The 22,081-nt window shown below is 32.2% G+C and overlaps 1 protein-coding gene across 28 annotated transcripts in view; it reads left to right on the top strand.

Moving 5' to 3' along the window:
• LOC145249540 (uncharacterized) overlaps positions 1-22,081 on the top strand; it is a 917,547-nt gene that overhangs the window by 739,456 nt on the left and 156,010 nt on the right. For all 28 annotated transcript variants that reach the window (XM_080111167.1, XM_080111174.1, XM_080111165.1 and 25 more), the window contains 2 exons: positions 5-78; positions 17,709-17,778. In XM_080111167.1, the coding sequence (XP_079967293.1) occupies positions 5-78; positions 17,709-17,778 (144 nt within the window). The remainder of the gene's footprint in view (positions 1-4; positions 79-17,708; positions 17,779-22,081) is intronic.

The following is a 22,081-nucleotide window of genomic DNA, read 5'->3' on the forward strand; positions in this document are numbered from 1 at the left end:
CCAGATTGTCTTGTTAATGTCCATGAGAGTTCTTGTAAAGACCAAGTCGCTCCCTGTGTTAAGTTAATAAATAACAAGGTAAGTAAAATATCGGATTATTGCTTTTTCAAAAGAATTTTTACGCATTATTTTTTACATATTTTATATTTTTTTTACACATAATTTTTTCATATATATGCTATATATTTTTTTTGCATTTTATATTTTTTTTACGTTATATTCATTTTTTTTTTTTTAGACAAATATTTTTTTTTTACACTCGTTATATTTTTACACCCATTTTTTTTTTATTATACATCTGTCATATTTTTTTTTATTATACATCTGTCATATTTTTTTTTATTATACATCTGTCATATTTTTTTTTATTATACATCTGTCATATTTTTTTTTATTATACATTTGTCATATTTTTTTTTTTATTATACATCTGTCATTTTTTTTTTATTATACATCTGTCATATTTTTTTTTTTATTATACATCTGTCATATTTTTTTTTTTATTATACATCTGTCATATTTTTTTTTTTATTATACATCTGTCATATTTTTTTTTTTTATTATACATCTGTCATATTTTTTTTTTTATTATACATCTGTCATATTTTTTTTTTTATTATACATCTGTCATATTTTTTTTTTTATTATACATCTGTCATATTTTTTTTACACCCATTATATAGGATAGACAGTCTAGTCAGTCATGACTGGGTAGAAGTGTTAAATTATTCTTAATATGACCCATAGTATGGATTGAGCTTTCGATCTCGTAACTCTCTTGCAACTCTCCCTCTCTCTCTCTCTTGCAACTCTCCCTCTCTCTCTCGTAACTTTCTTGCAACTCTCCCTCTCTCTCTCTCGTAACTCTCTTGCAACTCCCCCCCCTCTCTCTCTCGTAACTCACTTGCAACTCTCCCTCTCTCTCTCGTAACTCTCTTGCAACTCTTCCTCTCTCCCTCTCTCTCTCTCTCCCTCTCTCTCTCTCTCTCGTAACTCTCTTGCAACTCTCCCTCTCTCTCCCTCTCTCTCTCTCTCTCTCTCTCTCTCTCTCTCTTGTAACTCTCTTGCAACTCTCCCTCTCTCTCTCTCTCTCTCTCTCGTAACTCTCTTGCAACTCTCTCTCTCTCTCTCGTAACTCTCTTGCAACTCTCCCTCTCTCTCTCGTAACTTTCTTGCAACTCTCCCTCTCTCTCTCTCGTAACTTTCTTGCAACTCTCCCTCTCTCTCTCTCTCGTAACTTTCTTGCAACTCTCCCTCTCTCTCTCTCGTAACTCTCTTGCAACTCTCCCTCTCTCGTAACTCTATTGCAACTCTCCCTCTCTCTCTCTCTCTCGTAACTCTCTTGCAACTCTCCCTCTCTCTCTCTCGTAACACTCTTGCAACTCTCCCTCTCTCTCTCTCGTAACTCTCTTGCAACTCTTGTCTTGCTTGATATTTCTATCTATTCTCTCTTGCTCTGTCTCTTCCTACATCCCTCCTTTCTCTTTGTGTTCATTGTTATAACTTACAAGGAAATCCGATGTTTTCATTTCTTTGTAATCAAAGAACATTGATAGGCTAAAGTTGAATGAATGTTGTTAGGTTGGTATGTAAAAATGGGACGTAGGAGGGGTGGATACATGGGAAGTTTCTTGTAAAAAGAAAACAAGACTATAATTTCTTTCCTTTGCAAAATAGACAACTTAATGTTTTTTTTTCTTTAATGAAACATTTTTTTAAATCCATTAAATAGAATTGCAACAGGTATTTAAAATAGAAACCATTATGGTCTGATTGAAGGATCCTAGGGTCAGAGTTTCTATCAAGTGTGCAAGGTGAAGTGAAACCTTTTAACTTTATTCTTGGCGCCTCAAACATTTCTTTATACAATCAAATGATTATGGCCTACACATCTCAGCAAACGTATGCATACATTCCTAACAACTTGAGTTGGTCTATATCTTTATAACTGGTTTATTTCAAAGGCTAAATATATGAAATCTGTGTAAATGCAACTCCTGTCAGTTGCTATAGTTTTACCGACACTTAAATGCTTGAGATTCTGACTCTATATAATTGCCAGAAATGCAACTTTTGCTTGCTATTGTAGGAAACGGATTCGCAAAATTAGAGTATCAGCAGATGCTTGCGTGCACACACAGAATCTGCTAGCAATATCCAGTTTAATAATAACCATATGGCGAGTTGTCATCCATAGTTTTTATAACCATCCCTAATATTTATGCAGCATGAATTACTTCTGTTTGCACAATGCATAAAAAAACAAAAAGAAACCCTGAACAATCTCTTTGCAAACATTGGTTTTTGAACTAAGGTTATTCTGATCAATGTCTTGCGTATTTCTCCACTAATTGTATGAACTGAATGGAATTAACAATTTAATCAGGTTTGACATTTGAACATTTACAAACTGTACACTTACATCAGTAAAAATGAATTGTCATATTTGCAATTTATCACTACCTGTACAATAAAATATTTGAAATAAATGTAGTGATCATTGTTTCTAAATCTCATTTGCCCTCCCATCTTGTTCCACTACTCTATTAAATAAGTAGCAGGAATATTGGTGGTTATCCGGTATTCCTTCTATATTTAAAAAAAAAAAAAAAAAAAAAAATCTGTATGACATATGTAGTTTTATTTTTAAATAAAATAAAATTTTATGAGTTAGCAGAAGAATGATGGTTTTGCCTGCCATTTTGCAAGAAAGCAAGGGAGATAACTCAACATAATTCAAACTCTTTATTTAAAATAACACTACTAAGAGGTGGAGGCACACAGATATTTAGCACGTAGAGGGTAACATAATGATTCAAATTTCACCATGCTCATAACACCATATGAATTTTTTACTTTCCCTCCTCCCATTCAGCTCTCTATAGAAATTGAAATGTTGAAAATCTCTCTGAAGTAGTCTTTTATAAACATGGCTTTAAATTTCACATCATTTTACATCAGCTAAACATATTTGAAATTTTAAGGCGGTTCATCCCTCATGGATAATTTAGAAATGGAAGTATGTAGATATTTGGCATATAAAGGGTAACGTAGATATTCGGGACCACTTCCATTGTTTACACACACACACACACACACACACACACACACACACACACACACACAAATCCCTTAGCAGCAACTGTAAATCAAAAGTTGAAATCTGCATCCAAATCTAATTTCCTATAAACTAAATGTAAACTATGGAAAATAAAGAGGCACAACTGCGTATGAAATAACAACTCCAACAAAAACGGGCGTACCGCCCCCCCCTCCCAGTCTCCATTACGAGAAGAAGATGGTTGGCGACTGAGCATGTTGGAATGCTAAACTGAGAAGATACTTTTTGTCGAGCACACAGACATGAGAAATAATCAGCAAGACTCCTACGATATCCGAACAAAAGCAAGAGGGTAACAGATAAGTGAATTTTATGCAGGATAAAAATTTCATCAAAATAGGATATATTTTAAATTTTAAAAACTGTTGGGATAATACTTAAAGATTTGGGGCCACTTCAATTGTCCCTCCCAGAAAATTTTATACTTATTTAAATTTCATAAAAGTCGGACACATTTGAAATTATAAGGTTATATCCTATTGCTCTCTTATAGGTGAACTTAGAGATTTGGGAAGATGTCTGTTTTCTTCCCCAGTAAATTTTTTATAGGAATACAATTTAAAATTTTATGTAGACTCTTTTAACCTTTTTTTTTTTTTTCATAGGAAAACAAGCAGTATTTACTTTGTATTGCTTGTAATGCATTAAAGTCTTTTTGTTTTTGTTTCTTTAATTTGTATTTGATGGCACATCCTTTAAACTGGAAGTAACTCATGATTGCATCCTGGTTATAACAGCACATGTATCCAGTGCTGTAAGAACCACATGTTTCAACTGTTTCATAGCAACTCTGTTTAAAAGATCAAAAAAAAAAAAAAAATCAGTGCACAATAACAAATATTTATTGGAACACAGATATGTAACAATCAGAAAATCGAAAAGTTATATTGTTCTTGTTAGAGAGACAAATTGAGAAATTTGACTACTGCTGTTACTCTATATACTATTAAGTCTGGACATATTTGTTTGAGAATAGCAACATGTTGTATAATGGTAGTAGTATTGATATTGACAGTAGTATTAACGATAGTATTATTACTGGAGGAAGTGGTAGTATTGGTACTGCCAATGGCATTGCTGGGTAGTATTAGTACTGGCAGTGGTGTTGGCAGTAGGATCAGTAGTGATGGTGTTGGCGGTATTTTTCATGTTAATCTTAGTACCAGTGGTACACTTTTTGTGTCTTGTCCATTTTCCCATACCATTTGTTATGTTATGGACAGAAGACAAGTTGGAGAATTTGACTCCTGGTTCTCTATACAATATTATGTCTAGACAAGTATGTTTGTTTGAAAGCAAAAGCAGGTTGTGTCATGATAGTAGCATTAATATAGTTATCATTGGTTGTAAATATTATTACTAATGGTGGTTGTATCGTCACTGACGTTATAGTAATAACGCAGGTGTCAGTATTAGTACTGGCTCTTGTTTTATAGTAATATTGGTAGTATTAACAGTGGTACCGGCCATGCTATTAGTGGTGTTTTTAGTAATATTGGTGGTGTTATACATAGTAATAGTTATGTTTAAGTATTGAGACATTATGTTGAACAAAGATAGCGGCAGTAAATCAAATCAGCAAAGAAACAATGCATTCACGATTTTGAGTGTTGAGTAATTCTTAGTAACAAAGATGGTGGTGAAGAATAATGCAGTTTTGATCTTGAGTCGTTTCAAGACTGAAGCTGATGGTGAATTGATTAAATCCAAAATTCAACATTTTTTATAATAATTTTTTAAGCTTCTGATTGGTTGATTGTTATAACTGTGGTTATAAAAACGATCGTCAAAATCATTGGAGTCATAGCCTCATTAAAGTCAAACATTTTGGGGAAAATCATTTAGTTTTTCAACCAGAAATTTGGCAGTGATGGGGTCAAAGTTCAACGATTTGACCTTTGAAAACTCTATGAAACTCCTCTGTCAATTTTGGATCGAAACACTTGAAATTTTAAATGTAGGTTACTTGGACATGGATCAAATTTTTTTAATTTGATTTGAGCCCAAAACAAATGTTAAGGAGTCAAAATTGAGAAATATTTGATCTCTGCGGTCACTAGCAAACTATTCAGCCAATTTTGGGTCTAAACATTTGAAATTTTACATAAAGTTTATTCAGACATAGGGCAAACTTTTTAATCAGTTTTTGGCCGAAAATTTGGCTGCCAAGGGGTCAAAGTTCAAAGATTTGATCTTTACGGTCTCTAGCAAACTATTCAGCCAATTTTGGGTCTAAACATTTGAAATTTTACATAAAGGGTATTCAGACATGCAGCAAACTTTTTAATCAGTTTTTGGGTGAAAATTTGGCTGCCAAAAAGTCAAAGCTGAAAGAGTTGACCTTTGCAAACTACCAAACTCCTCCACCAATTTTGGGTCTAAACACTTGAAATTTAAGATGTAGATTACACGAGTAAAATTTTTTAATATATATACACATGCATATAAAGTTATGAACAGTACATAGGACCCGAGCAAAGCTGGTCTGAACTGCTAGTGTATATCTATATATATAAAAAATCAAACGTCTGGTTTATTCCAAATTGATAAACTAGAAATTTACATGCCCGTTTTCCGTGAAATTTTATAAGAGTGACTGTTTCTCATCTAACTGTGTTTTTAAATGTTAAAAAGTAAAAAAATATTACAAAATTAAAAAAAAAAAAAACTGTTATTCGACTTCGTTTCTTTTCGGTCAACCATTTTGAAATAACGAAAAATAACGATTCTGACTACACGTGCGTATAAAACAAACTTTTTTTTAACAATCGTTAAGAGTAACACAGAAATTGTAAATTTAAGAAGTAAAGCATAAGTAAAAAAAATTATTTGTACTTATGCATTTAATGAACCAAACGTAATCCAGTTTGCGTCTCAAATTTCTCCGGAATATGACATCCACAGAAGAACGAAACAATTCGATCGGTGTATGCGTGTTCCTCCTGGACATAACAACATAACAAAAAAAAAAACCTACTCGCCAGGGATCGGCAATATATATATATATATATATATATATATATACTCCCCAAAACCTTGAAAGCTGTTCTTAATATGGGGAGGTAGGGTGTTTATAATACGCTGGGGCAAGTCGTAAAAATTCATGAAGTTGCTATTATTTATTGCAAAAAATGCTAAAACTTTATTTTTGTGACAAAAAAAAAAAACATGTTATTTTCTACAAACATTTATTAAGAAATACAAATGACCGGTAGTTTTTTTTTTGTTTTTTATTTAAAATTTTACTTTACTTTTTCTTTTTAATAGTGTTGTTATTATTTCCTCGGTAACGCTCGACTTTATCGGTTGTTGACGTCATGCGTCGGTGGAAGTCGAATGTTGAGAAAATAATTACACAACACTTAAAGTTTAATTCATTCAATCAGTCTTTGGAAAATGAATATTTGAAATAAAGTGGCGTTTATGCATTTACGTTACCGTGCTATTTTTTAAAATTAGTATTTACACATTAAATTCAGGTTTTAAAATATCTTTTTGTTTATTAAATTGTTAGGTGAAAGTACAGATAACCCAGTCGGTTTCTAATTTGTGGAAAATCTAGCTCCCGAAAAAAAAAAAAAAAAAACGTTACTTTGGATAGTAACAAAAATTAAAATTGCCTCAGTCTCAAAGGATTTCTCCTCTACTCATCGAGGAAAAAAACGGTGAAGTGTACTTCACCCTCTGTTTTTCTCCCCCTCTCTCCATCCATCTCTCTCCCCCACTCTCCTCTATCTATCTATCTATCTATATATATATATATATATATATATCACCATCTCTCTTTGCACCCCTTTCTCTAATTCCCTCTATCTCTCTCCCTTTCTCTCCTTTCATCTGTCTTGCTCCCTCTCTGTTTCTAACTCTCCCTATATCTCCTTCTCTTTCTGAATTTCCCTCTCACTTTGTCTGTTCTATCTATATATCTTCCTGTCTATCTGTCCATCTCGAATCCCTCATCCTATTGTAGTCTCCTCAGTTAATTATAGTGAATAAGGCATTGTCAAACATGGATAAATCCTATTTTAGTCACCTAATTTACTTATTGTGAGAATAGAAATTATTTGGAAATTACTGCTACCTTGAACAGCACCAGGAGTGACTGGTAAAACCTTTCTAATTAACTTGATTTTGGCAGCCATTCAGTGACAAAATGACATAGCCCTTGCTGCATGTGGAATACCTGCGACCTTGCTATCAAGTAGAACTACTTATTCTACTTTGAAACTACTATTAAAAATTCAATTTTACAAAAATCTCATGTTCAACATTTCCAAAACATCCAGTATGGGGAAAAATATTGCAGAAATGCTAACTTATTGTTTGGGATGAATGCATAATGGTAGGCAAATAATCACTTGAGGCTCTTGGAAATGCAGTAATATTGCTTGCAGGAGATTTCAGACAAATGCTATCTGTAATTCTTCAATCAACACCGGCAGATGAAATAAATGCTTCCCTCAAGTACTCTACTTTTTGGTGCCATGTGAAGACATTAAACTTAACTCAAAATATGTATGTCCAGTTGCAGACTGCTCAATCTGCACAGAAATGTTTGCATCACTTGTGGGAAATTGGGAACGGAAAAGTGCTGGCTGATCTGAGTTAAGGGCGACATTCTTTGACTTTTAACTTCTGTAATTTTATTACATCAAAAGAAGAATCGGTTAAAAAGTTTTTTCCAGATATTCAAATTAATTATACAACTTCTACTTGATTGAGTAAACGAGCTATTCTTGCAGCTCAATACAAAGACGTCCATGAACTTAACGCTATTATTCAACGTAAAATTCCAAGTAAGGTTGTCACATATACATCCATCGACACTTGTGGAAGCAGATAATGTGGTTAATTATCCAACAGCTAGATTTGCCAGGGATGCCTTCGCATATACTACAACTGAAAATTGGTGTACTAATTATCATGTTGTGAAATATAAACCAATCCAAGCTTTGCAATGGCACATGGCTTGCAGTAAAAAAAAATTAACGAATAATATCATAGAAACAACAACCTTAACAGGACCTTTCACAGGTGAATATATCTTCATTCCACGCGTTCCTATGATTCCACCGGATACACCATTACAGTTTAGGAAACTGCATTTTCCAATTGTCGTTTGCAATAATCATCAACAACACTCAGGGAACAATCTTTACAATTGTTTGGCTTACAGCTACACACTGTTTTTTCACATGGACAATTTATGTTGTGTGTTCAAGAGTCACCAAACCAGAAGATCTCTATCAGCTTAGAAAATGGAACAACAAAAACTGTGTACCCATACGAAATGTGGAATTAAACCTATAAGAAACATGCATTTTCTCATTTTGGAACTTTTTCCATTGCGCCAATTTGAGCCACAGCAATGCATGGCAGGGTACAGCTAGTATATATATACATATATATATATATATATATATATATATATATATATATATATACATATATAAGAGCAAACAGTTAAAACATGTTAAAGAAAACACTTTGAAAAAGAGTTAAAAACATATTTAATCTGAAAAGAAACACTTGATAAGTGGATAGTCCTTAATCCACAGATTTTCGAAGAAATACTTTCCTTCTCATCAGAGGATAGGAATTAGCAAAATGCGGGATCGGATTTTGCATACAAAAGTATTTGATGAAACTGCAAGTAAGTCAAAGATCTTGCTTGATAACAAAAAGTGAAGCAGAGGGAATATGGTGAAGAAAAAGGTGATTACACGTGAATGGATAGTTTGGTGAAAGCTAAATAATCCAATGACGGTAAAATCCAAAAATATAACTCCAAGAAAGTTAATTAATTTCCATTCGCACAAGTAAAATCCAAGGAAATCACGTAATTGGAAGATGGTCCAAAATAATCCAAAAGGCTGAAATCCATGGAATAATTCACAAATATGTACAAGGAAAAGGGGAAAAATTCCAATAATATTAATAAAAGAAAAATAAGATATGCTTTTCACACGGCTGCTGAGACATAATTTATATTATATATATAATTTTATAATATACTTTAGTTTTACCGTCTTGAATTATTTTGGTAAATTTAATTGTAATTTTTATTTTATATATGAGTTTCTTCAGCTATAATCGAAACCAAAACTTATGAAGAATTCTTGGTAAAATTATTTATTACAAGAAATGGAAGGTCATAGTAATTAAACGACAGCCACTCAGAAGAAAAAAGATGTAAATGCGACACAAAAATAGCACAAGCTATCGTATTAATATATAGATGATGGTGTTAAATATTTAATCTAATCCCAAACTGTTTTTAGTTTCTCAGCCATTTTCCCCATTACCATCTGGAAGATTTTCTTTGACCATCTCTAAGTAAGAGAACACAATAAGAGGCTTTTGTTAATCTTTCAACAGCTGTTAATATATAAGCGATGTGTGCGAACAAACACCAAAGAAAAGGGTGGGTGGGAAGAGATGAAATATATATATATAAAAAAAAACATTACTGCAGTCGCTTAGCATTAAACTTCTGTTCTCATGAATGTACCTTCCAGATGTTTCTTACATTCTAGAAAGTTGAAATTAAGTCGATGAAACAATTTAAAAAAAAAAAAAAAAATTAAAAAAAGGCAAAAATAGTTGTATCACTTGTTCAGCTGGATAACTAATCTCTTCAGATCTGTTAGTATTTGCTTTTATTTGATATGGTTTCTCTTTTTCTTTTTTTTCTTTTTCTTTTTTTTTTCTTTGTGATATAGTTGACTTGATTAAACCGGCCATTTCTCAGCTAACAAAAACGAGTTGATGGTTTAAACAAAAAACGTATACAGAACAATTTCTAATATGCTCGAATTGAATCGAGCACTTTATCGTTAATTTATTGATTTCTAGTTGTACAAAATTAGGTACGTGTATAGATTCATATACGGCATAATCACATTGACACACCGGTTCTCCAAAGCGAAGCAATGTTAAACCTGGTCATTACCAAAAGAGTGACCAATTGGGAATACAAAGCAAGTACTGCAAGTCCAGCTACAACAATTGTCTACAATTTCCCTTGTCAATCTGTGTCTAAAAGTAAACGTAAATTCCATGAGCAAAGTTTCTTCTCTAGAACTGCCAGTCTGACTATAATATGATTGTTTTCAAGTCTAATGTTAACAAATTCCTATTGAGCGGTCCTCTTAAATACACAAATACTATCTAAGTTCCACCATTTCTCATAATCACGGTGTTGTATCATCAGCCACTTGACGCTCAATAACCTTTATTTCTGAGTAACCTTTGGGTCCTGATAAGCGATGTTTTAATGCCTGGTACTGACAGAGATATACAAACAACTGCGAATGGCTTGTGAACTAGATATTCCCATGAAACTTCCCCCTTGGGAAAAAGCTAGTTCAGCTCTGAGGTTTTGGAGGGGGAAATATTTGAAAATCCAAATATTTCAGATTTGAATTAAATTTATAAATCTATAGCTATTAGACATCTATTAAGCAAGATTACCCCGGATTTTAATTTCTGAAAACCCTTAAGCTTAAGCCTTAAATTTTGTAAGACTTTTTATGGAAATCGCTCCAGAAAAGGCATGTAAGGAGCACAAAAATAAAACAAAAAAAAAACCTACTACTTCAAGGTCAGAAACTTGCCAACAATAATTGTTAGATGGAATAGATTCTGGCCCAGAAAACGGCAATTTTTTTCTCCATTTTGTCCGAAACATCGATCTGGCACGTGAGAACTAAAGCATAAAATAAGGGAAGCAAGAGTTACACAATTGACGAAAGTAGATTCAAGGCCAACTTTTTACTCTCCTTGCTAAGATTGCTGACAAAAAAAAAAAAAAAGGTTTGATCACACTATTGCTCCAGGAATTACCTGAGTCTTTATGCAATCCTCTACTTGCATCAATCAAATATGTCATTAGATGAAGTACTCTTGCCACATCTGAGGAGGTGCCATTCTGAGTACTATTTCTTGCTTTAACAAAGTAAAAAATCGACTTTATAATCTAGTGGGGGATTATCTCCTCTCTTCCCTTCAGCCCCTTTTTTTTTTTTTTTTTACAGAAAAAAACCTTGCTAGTATTTCTCTAATTTGTCATTATGCTCGTAAGTGCTCGGCTTATCTCCAAACTAAACATTCTACTCTGTGAAACATTCAGAACAAGAACTCACCTTATTACCACCTCTGCAAAGAACTTTTCTTTCCTCTGTGTACATAAAACCAAAACAGAATTTCCATTTCTTTCCGAAGATTTTCCATCTATGGAACACATTCCTGCAGAACTGCTTCTCTGCAGACTGCAACATGGGGCTGTCTTCAAGTACAATGTTAACAAAAACTTGTCCAATCATCCAAAAGGATGATTGGACAAGTTTTTGTTTATTGGAGAGAAGTAACCAAATTTTATCCATTCCATCCATTGTTTTCAATCCTCTCAGTAATGTTCTTCATCTTACAATCCACTATTATCCTCTAGTGGTTTTTGGCCTTAGTAAGTGATATCTCATTAGTATAAAAGAAGAAAAAATCAGCCAATAATGAATATATATATATATATATATATATATATATTCTTTTTTTGTAAGCTAGGGATGCTTTAGCTATCTCGTACATTCCAGCCAAGAGATTCCAACCATGCCTTTAAGTGCAGTTACTTGTATCTCTCTTGCACTTAGTTCGCTGGTTATATTAGCCAGGTAGTTTTAAGATTTCTTTTCTTTTTGAAATTCTCATTTCTCATAATTACATGAATGCTGGAGACCTTCTGTAGGTTGTTTCTTTACATATGGGTCACAAATATGTATTGGTATTAGATTTTATGAGAATCTTTTGCTTTTAAATTGTCTTTTGTTTGTTCATTTTTTTTGAGGATGTCATCGATAAACTCCAAAAGTAAATGGATTAATATATTTCATATAAGAAGTGTGTCAATTTAACTGGCAGCTGTTGCACGTTAGTGATGACAATTTCACAAAATTAATGACTTTTCTGCTGAGTCTGTTATATATATATATATATATAACTGGTTTGAAACATTTCTTCTATAATCGTTCGATCGTTCGGTCTGAACTGTGTCTGCATTTGAGTTGGATTTAAAGGAATACAAATTAGTTATTATCTGCTCTTCAATAGAAATTCTTCAGTGGGGTTAAGGTTTTTTTTATGAGACAAAGATGGTTTTTGCTTTTTCTGTAAGTGAATTATAAAAACAAAACTTTTTCTCTTTAGTTTACATTTTTCTGTTACATGTAAATTATTTTTTTCAATAATAATTCAGATAATTCGGACTAAGATTCTCTCGTCTTGGTTATGTTCACAGTAAATTTATTTCACTTCATAATTTAATGGCATTTAAGACCCCGAATTCTTATTCTCCTTATAATTCAATAAAGTCACAAAAGATAATCCGCTATTATCTTTTGTCTTTTTCCCCTTTTCTTTATCTTCTCTACGTTTCCTTTCTTCTTTCCTTTTCTTTTTTCTTTTCCTTTATTTTTATCTTTTCTGTTTCCTTTTTTCCCCTTTTTCCTTTTTTCCCCATTTCCTTTTTTCCTTTTTCCCCCATTTTCCTTTTTTCCCTTTTTTCCTTTTTTCCCCATTTTTCTTTTAACCTTGTTCCTTCCCCCCCCCCCCGTGTTCCTTTTTTCCCCTCGTGTTCCTTCCCCCCTGTTCCTTTTTTCCCCCTTTTTCCTTTTCCCTCTTTTTTCCATTTCCCCTTTTATCTTTTCCCCTTTTCCTTTCCTTTCCCTTTTCTTTTCCCTTTTCTTTTCCCCTTTTCCTTTCCTTTTCCTTTTTTCCTTCCCTTTTTCCTTTCCTTTTCCCTTTTTCCTTTCCTTTTCTCTTTTTCCTTTCCTTTTTCTCTTCCCTTTTCCTTTTCCTTTTTCCCTTTCCTTTTTCCCTGTCCGTTTTCCCTTTCTCTTTTCTTTTTCCTTGTTGCCTTCCCTTTTTCCTTTTCTCCTTTCCCTTGTTCCCTTTTCCTTTTCCCTTGTTTCCTTTTCTCCTTTTTATTTTCTCCTTTTCCTTTTCTCCTTTCATTTTTTCTTTCCTTTCCCCTTTTTTCTTTCCTTTCCCCTTTTTTCTTTCCTTTCCCCTTTTTTCTTTCCTTTCCCCTTTTTTTCCTTTCCCCTTTTTTTCCTTTCCCCTTTTTTTTCCTTTCCCCTTTTTTCTTTCCTTTCCCCTTTTTTTTCCTTTCCCCTTTTTCTTTCCTTTCCCCCTTTTTTCCATTCCCTTTTTTCTTTCCCGTTTGTTCTTTCCTTTCCCTTTTTTCTTTCCTTCCCCTTTTTTCTTTCCTTTCCCCTTTTTTTTCCTTTCCCCTTTTATCTTTCCTTTCCCCCTTTTTTCTTTCCTTTCCCCTTTTTTCTTTCCTTTCCCCTTTTTTTTCCTTTCCCCTTTTTTTTTCCTTTCCCCCTTTTTTCCTTTCCCTTTTTTCTTTCCCGTTCTTTCCTTTCCCTTTTTTCTTTCCTTCCCCTTTTTTCTTTCCTTTCCCCTTTTTTTTCCTTTCCCCTTTTATCTTTCCTTTCCCCCTTTTTTCTTTCCTTTCCCCTTTTTTCTTTCCTTTCCCCTTTTTTCTTTCCTTTCCCCTTTTTTCTTTCCTTTCCCCTTTTATCTTTCCTTTCCCCCTTTTTTCTTTCCTTTCCCCTTTTTTCTTTCCTTTTCCCCTTTTTTCTTTCCTTTCCCCTTTTTTCTTTCCTTTCCCCTTTTATCTTTCCTTTCCCCTTTTATCTTTCCTTTCCCCTTTTATCTTTCCTTTCCCCTTTTATCTTTCCTTTCCCCTTTTATCTTTCCTTTCCCCTTTTTTCTTTCCTTTCCCCTTTTTTCTTTCCTTTCCCCTTTTTTCTTTCCTTTCCCCTTTTTTCTTTCCTTTCCCCTTTTTTCTTTCCTTTCCCCTTTTTTCTTTCCTTTCCCCCTTTTTTCTTTCCTTTCCCCTTTTTTCTTTCCTTTTCCCTTTTTTCTTTCCTTTCCCCTTTTTTCTTTCCTTTCCCCTTTTTTCTTTCCTTTCCCCTTTTATCTTTCCTTTCCCCTTTTATCTTTCCTTTCCCCTTTTATCTTTCCTTTCCCCTTTTATCTTTCCTTTCCCCTTTTTTCTTTCCTTTCCCCTTTTTTCTTTCCTTTCCCCTTTTTTCTTTCCTTTCCCCTTTTTTCTTTCCTTTCCCCTTTTTTCTTTCCTTTCCCCCTTTCTTTTTTCCCTTGTTTCCTTTCTTTTTTCCCTTGTTTCCTTTTCTTTTTTCCCTTGTTTCCTTTTCTGTTTTTTCCCTTGTTTCCTTTTCTGTTTCCTTTTCTGTTTTTTTTCCTTGTTTCCTTTTCTGTTTTTTTTCCTTGTTTCCTTTTCTGTTTTTTTCCTTGTTTCCTTTTCTGTTTTTTCCCTTGTTTTCTTTTCTGTTTTTTCCCTTGTTTCCTTTTCTGTTTTTTCCCTTGCTTCCTTTTCTGTTTTTTCCCTTGCTTCCTTTTCTGTTTTTTCCCTTGCTTCCTTTTCTGTTTTTTCCCTTGCTTCCTTTTCTGTTTTTTCCCTTGCTTCCTTTTCTGTTTTTTCTCTTGCTTCCTTTTCTGTTTTTTCCCTTGCTTCCTTTTCTGTTTTTTCCCTTGCTTCCTTTTCTGTTTTTTCCCTTGCTTCCTTTTCTGTTTTTTCCCTTGCTTCCTTTTCTGTTTTTTCCCTTGCTTCCTTTTCTGTTTTCCCTTGTTTCCTTTTCTGTTTTTCTTTCCTTTTTTCTTTCCTTTCTGTTTTTCTTTCCTTTTTTGTTTCCTTTCTGTTTTTCTTTCCTTTTTTGTTTCCTTTCTGTTTTTCTTTCCTTTTTTGTTTCCTTTCTGTTTTTCTTTCCTTTTTTGTTTCCTTTCTGTTTTTCTTTCCTTTTTTGTTTCCTTTCTGTTTTTCTTTCCTTTTTTGTTTCCTTTCTGTTTTTCTTTCCTTTTTTGTTTCCTTTCTGTTTTTCTTTCCTTTTTTGTTTCCTTTCTGTTTTTGTTTCCTTTTTTGTTTCCTTTCTGTTTTTCTTTCCTTTTTTGTTTCCTTTCTGTTTTTCTTTCCTTTTTTGTTTCCTTTCTGTTTTTGTTTCCTTTTTTTTTTCCTTTCTGTTTTTCTTTCCTTTTTTGTTTCCTTTCTGTTTTTCTTTCCTTTTCTGTTTTTCTTTCCTTTTTTGTTTCCTTTCTGTTTTTTTGTTTCCTTTTTTGTTTCCTTTCTGTTTTTTCTTTCCTGTTTTCTTTTTTCCTTTTTTTTCTTTCCTGTTTTCTTTTTTCCTTTTTTTTCTTTCCTGTTTTCTTTTTTCCTTTTTTTTCTTTCCTGTTTTCTTTTTTCCTTTTTTTTCTTTCCTGTTTTCTTTTTTCCTTTTTTTTCTTTCCTGTTTTCTTTTATCCTTTTTTTTCTTTCCTGTTTTCTTTTTTCCTTTTTTTTCTTTCCTGTTTTCTTTTTTCCTTTTTTTTCTTTCCTGTTTTCTTTTTTCCTTTTTTTTCTTTCCTGTTTTCTTTTTTCCTTTTTTTTCTTTCCTGTTTTCTTTTTTCCCTTTTTTTCTTTCCTGTTTTCTTTTTTCCTGTTTTTTCTTTCCTGTTTTCTTTTTTCCTTTTTTTTCTTTCCTGTTTTCTTTTTTCCTTTTTTTTTCTTTCCTGTTTTCTTTTTTCCTTTTTTTTTCTTTCCTGTTTTCTTTTTTCCTTTTTTTCTTTCCTGTTTTCTTTTTTCCTTTTTTTTCTTTCCTGTTTTCTTTTTTCCTTTTTTTTCTTTCCTGTTTTCTTTTTTCCTTTTTTTTCTTTCCTGTTTTCTTTTTTCCTTTTTTTTCTTTCCTGTTTTCTTTTTTCCTTTTTTTTCTTTCCTGTTTTCTTTTTTTTCTTTCCTGTTTTCTTTTTTCCTTTTTTTTCTTTCCTGTTTTCTTTTTTCCCTTTTTTTCTTTCCTGTTTTCTTTTTTCCTGTTTTTTCTTTCCTGTTTTCTTTTTTCCTGTTTTTTCTTTCCTGTTTTCTTTTTTCCTTTTTTTTTCTTTCCTGTTTTCTTTTTTCCTTTTTTTTTCTTTCCTGTTTTCTTTTTTCCTTTTTTTCTTTCCTGTTTTCTTTTTTCCTTTTTTTTCTTTCCTGTTTTCTTTTTTCCTTTTTTTTTCTTTCCTGTTTTCTTTTTTCCTTTTTTTCTTTCCTGTTTTCTTTTTTCCTTTTTTTTCTTTCCTGTTTTCTTTTTTCCTTTTTTTTCTTTCCTGTTTTCTTTTTTCCTTTTTTTTCTTTCCTGTTTTCTTTTTTCCTTTTTTTTCTTTCCTGTTTTCTTTTTTCCTTTTTTTTCTTTCCTGTTTTCTTTTTTCCTTTTTTTTCTTTCCTGTTTTCTTTTTTCCTTTTTTTTCTTTCCTGTTTTCTTTTTTCCTTTTTTTTCTTTCCTGTTTTCTTTTTTCCTTTTTTTTCTTTCCTGTTTTCTTTTTTCCTTTTTTTTCTTTCCTGTTTTCTTTTTTCCTTTTTTTTTCTTTCCTGTTTTCTTTTTTCCTTTTTTTCTTTCCTGTTTTCTTTTTTCCTTTTTTTTCTTTCCTGTTTTCTTTTTTTTCTTTCCTGTTTTCTTTTTTCCTTTTTTTTCTTTCCTGTTTTCTTTTTTCCCTTTTTTTCTTTCCTGTTTTCTTTTTTCCTGTTTTTTCTTTCCTGTTTTTTCTTTCCTGTTTTCTTTTTTCCTGTTTTTTCTTTCCTGTTTTCTTTTTTCCTTTTTTTTTCTTTCCTGTTTTCTTTTTTCCTTTTTTTTTCTTTCCTGTTTTCTTTTTTCCTTTTTTTTCTTTCCTGTTTTCTTTTTTCCTTTTTTTTTCTTTCCTGTTTTCTTTTTTCCTTTTTTTCTTTCCTGTTTTCTTTTTTCCTTTTTTTTCTTTCCGATTTTCTTTTTTCCTTTTTTTTCTTTCCTGTTTTCTTTTTTCCTTTTTTTTCTTTCCTGTTTTCTTTTTTCCTTTTTTTTCTTTCCTGTTTTCTTTTTTCCTTTTTTTTCTTTCCTGTTTTCTTTTTTCCTTTTTTTTCTTTCCTGTTTTCTTTTTTCCTTTTTTTTCTTTCCTGTTTTCTTTTTTCCTTTTTTTTCTTTCCTGTTTTCTTTTTTCCTTTTTTTTCTTTCCTGTTTTCTTTTTTCCTTTTTTTTCTTTCCTGTTTTCTTTTTTCCTTTTTTTTCTTTCCTGTTTTCTTTTTTCCTTTTTTTTCTTTCCTGTTTTCTTTTTTCCTTTTTTTTCTTTCCTGTTTTCTTTTTTCCTTTCTTTTGTTTAATGTTATTTATTCTCTGGTTTCTATACATAAGGTAATACATTATGATTTTATCTTTTTCCGAATTTTATCTTTCTCAAACTTTTACACACACAAACAGTTTTGGAGAAGAAATATAGACTAGCATGGTCAATTATTGATATAAGAAGCTATATTTCAAAGGATAAGGTTAGGGTCATTGAAAAGTGCCGCAACACAAAAGTATATAACATAATTCAAGATGTACATATTTTATTAAATAATAGGGTAGGGTAACATTTAACCAACAATATTATGTCCCACTTTTACTGTTTATAAATTGATTTCTTTTAAGTACTGATTGTTTTGTCTTTTTGTTTTATATATTCTAAGTTATATTTTATCAGTATATATAAATTTGATGCCATTTTAGTTTTACTACTTTTTTTAACCATTTTGTTTTTCTTTCAGTTTCAGGCTCCTTTACAAGAAGGCAGTAGCCATGGTCAGCTAAGGGAGAAACAATTTGCCAGTCTCCCAGGTAAGAAGCCTAATTTTCATCATAGAAATTCTTTTAATACACTTACCAATGTCTAACAAGATTCTTTTCGAAACGTTTAATTTTTAATTTTACTTGATGTTCACTGTTTCTTGTTTACAGTTATGTTTTTGAGTGCTCCAAATTTGGTTTAGAAAAAATTGTCAATTCACTCTGATTCCTAAAAGAAAAGTGTCAAAACCTTGTAAAAAGATATAGTACAAAACCTTAAAAAAAAAAACAGTGCCAAAACCTTTAGAAATAAGTGTCAAAACATTTTCCAAAGTATTGCCAAACCTTTTTTCCAAAAAAGTATTGCCAAACCTTTTTTCCAAAAAAGTATTGCCAAACCTTTTTTCCAAAAAAGTATTGCCAAAACATTTTCCAAAAAAGTATTGCCAAAACATTTTCCAAAAAAGTATTGCCAAAACATTTTCCAAAAAAGTATTGCCAAAACATTTTCCAAAAAAGTATTGCCAAAACATTTTCCAAAAAAGTATTGCCAAAACATTTTCCAAAAAAGTATTGCCAAAACATTTTCCAAAAAAGTATTGCCAAAACATTTTCCAAAAAAGTATTGCCAAAACATTTTCCAAAAAAGTATTGCCAAAACATTTTCCAAAAAAGTATTGCCAAAACATTTTCCAAAAAAGTATTGCCAAAACATTTTCCAAAAAAGTATTGCCAAACCTTTTTCCAAAAAAGTATTGCCAAAACTTTTTCCAGAAAAAAAATAGTGCCAAAAGTTTTTCCTGAAAAAAAAAATAGTGCCAAAAGTTTTTCCTGAAAAAAAAAATAGTGCCAAAAGTTTTTCCTGAAAAAAAAAATAGTGCCAAAACTTTTTCCTGAAAAAAAAAAAAATAGTGCCAAAACTTTTTCCTGAAAAAAAAAAAAATAGTGCCAAAACTTTTTCCTGAAAAAAAAAAAATAGTGCCAAAAGTTTTTCCTGAAAAAAAAAATAGTGCCAAAAGTTTTTCCTGAAAAAAAAAAATAGTGCCAAAACTTTTTCCTGAAAAAAAAAAAAAATAGTGCCAAAACTTTTTCCTGAAAAAAAAAAAATAGTGCCAAAACTTTTTCCTGAAAAAAAAAATAGTGCCAAAAGTTTTTCCTGAAAAAAAAAATAGTGCCAAAACTTTTTCCTGAAAAAAAAAATAGTGCCAAAAGTTTTTCCTGAAAAAAAAAATAGTGCCAAAACTTTTTCCTGAAAAAAAAAATAGTGCCAAAAGTTTTTCCTGAAAAAAAAAATAGTGCCAAAAGTTTTTCCTGAAAAAAAAATAGTGCCAAAACTTTTTCCTGAAAAAAAAATAGTGCCAAAACTTTTTCCTGAAAAAAAAATAGTGCCAAAAGTTTTTCCTGAAAAAAAAATAGTGCCAAAAGTTTTTCCTGAAAAAAAAAATAGTGCCAACACTTTTTCCTGAAAAAAAAATAGTGCCAAAACTTTTTTAAAAACAAAACTCATTGATCCTAATCTTGCAATACGTTTGCTTAGCAAAGAGACATTAATTATGGGCATTTTTGCCTGAACTCCATTGAGTGTTTAACACTAGTCTTTCTAACCCTTAACAAATACTCCTTCAATTGTACTAATTGGCCAGTATTCTTAAGAGTAAAAATTTGTAGATGCATCAACTGGTGTTCAGACTCCAGTTTGGGAAAGTATGTAATACCCACCCCCACTTTTATTCTATAGGGTCGGTTCACTGTTTATCAAGTCTCAAAGGCCACTACAGGGTAAGGAGTAAATGAGTCACTTGAAAACGTTCACGTTACATTCAGGTGAGAAGCAGACCCATGGTATTGTTTCACAGACGTAGTTCTAGGAAAAAAGTTTTGCTTAAGGAATTTTTTATTTAGTTTTAGGCACAGATAGAGAGTAAGAGAAATTGTTGCAAATGTTTTATCAGGGGGTGGGGGCAGGATAGAAAGAAATTCAGATGAGTATCTGCTATGAAAATAACAATAGACCACCAATAAACTTGCAACGTCTGTTCTGTGAGAAAGAGGAAATAGGGAGGCCCTTCGTTACTTCTCCCAGGTCCTTTCTAATCCAGAGTGTTCATACTTTTCAGAGTTTCTATGGATTAAATTTAATCTGTTTATTACGTCGTGAATAAAACCAACACTTGAATATTTGTTGCTGCTGCTTAGCATCATTCATTCGTATGAGTCAGATAATTATTTTTGGCATTTGTTTCCCTGATATCTTTCTAGTTGGAATTTTTTCTGGAAAGACTACTTACTGCTTGAATCTCGTTACAAGGAGGAGTTTTAGAAGACTGGAAAGGATGCTGAGATAAGTTAAGAGCACATGCAGCATTTGATATTCCCAAATGGTCACTCATTTTAGTACTGACCAGGCTCAACATCACTTTAGTTATCTAATGGAAATTGGTGTGTCAACGTGATGGTGCCATATATAAATATTATTACTGTGATATATTTCAGTATTCCATCTGCTGCTGCCCTTGTTGTTGTTGAGTATCATTCATTCATCTATAAATATAAAAGCGAAAATGTATGTATGTATGTATGTATGTTCGCTTTTCCTCGATGTCCACGAAAGGCTTCTTTCAAAGAAGCGCTTGCTCGCTTCACATCTTTTTAAAACTTTTTATATCATCTATAAATTGTAATATCTACGAATTATCCACGGAGCTCGCCTCTCTATTTAATTTTATTGACTTTCAAACCTTAATTATTCCACATTTCCCGCATCGGCACGCGTTACATTCGGTTTTCGGTATAAAAAAAAAAAAGCGGACCTCGACTCTAATCACAGGCCCAGAGCCAGTTTGGTCAATGTCGACTTCGTCATATCAGACTGTAGCTTTCATTTCGAGACAAGGGAGCGGGTTTTTAAAAACAAACAAACCCATTTATTCAAAACTGTCCCGCACAAAATAACTGCTGAATACCTATCGCCGTCACGTCAATCAAAAACGCGCACCTGTTTTTTTTTTTAAAACACTTTACTATTTTCCAACTGCGCGTCGTCAACGCTTCGGGTTTTTTTCACATACCCCGAAAAACACCCAGGCAATGCCAGGTACCCCTCGCTAGTCTATAATATAAATCTCACCTGTCTGTTTAATTAGTATCATTTTGAAGCTTGACGTCTCAGACGACAAATTGGCCAAAAACATTAATTCCTTCACCCTAAATTAGACCGTTTTGTCCAAGGAGAGGTTGATTTTTTTTTTTTCGCTGACATTTTAGCAAGTCATTGTCACCGTTGGATTGACTTCAGTTAATTTCAATGCTTTTAGCTTCTGGTCGCGTCATGGAGACATCGGCTAAGACGTCAGATTTTCTTTCACTTTCTTTTCCGCCTTCGCAGCATTGGTTTGAGCCTGCCTACCTACTATCACTTTTTTTTTTTTTTTTTTTTTTTTTTTTTTTTTTTTTTTTGCTCAACACACACCTCCGAACACCTAGGCAACGCCGGGCTAGTTTTGTATAAATCAGAATATTATTGTTCGCATTTGTTTCTCTGATATCTTTCTAGTTGGAATTCTCTAGAAATACATCAGGTAATTATTGGAGGGACCATGGTTGCCAACATCCCTAAGTGAAAGTGTTTCTGTGAAATGAACTGGATATTTTTCCTAAGTTCATCCATGAATTTTAATTTTCATTTATGCAGGACAGGAGCCTCTGTTGATTTGGTCACATTGTAAGAATGAATGAGAGTGTTTGGGTTAGTAGATATAGGCAGACATGGAAGAAAGGTGTGGTTAGTATGAATTTGAGGCAAAGTGAATTATACACCAAATTCTACAAGCTGTCCAACACATGCTGGCATGTAAAACATACAATAAACCAAATATGATGATGCAAGTGTTTGGGTTAGTTGGCATTGGAAGACCAAGAAAAAGATGGAAGTGATAAGGATGGATTTGAGAGAAAAAGGGTTGGATTCAAGTTTTAAAAATCGTCCAACACATGCCAGCATGTAATACGTACATAAAATCAAATATGATGATGATGATGATGATGATGATGATTGTTGTTGAGCATCATTCATTCATTTTTATATGAATCAGATGATTATTGTTGGCATTTATTTCCCTGATATCTTTATAGTGAGAACTCTTTCTAGAAAGACAGCAGGTATTTATTGGAGGGACCACATGAAGGTTGCCAACATCCTGAGCATCAGTTTCTTTCCAAGAATTTTCCATCTGGCAAACATTATCACAGGACTGCTTTGCTATATACTACAAATTATTCAAATCCAATATCAACAAATACTTATAAGCCTTTATTTTTATATTTTTTTTAAAATCCTTTGAGATGAGACTTCATA

Source organism: Euprymna scolopes, chromosome 28 (genome assembly GCF_053919585.1).
Source record: "Euprymna scolopes isolate OS-2025 chromosome 28, ASM5391958v1, whole genome shotgun sequence".
NCBI classification, from domain to species: domain Eukaryota; kingdom Metazoa; phylum Mollusca; class Cephalopoda; order Sepiida; family Sepiolidae; genus Euprymna; species Euprymna scolopes.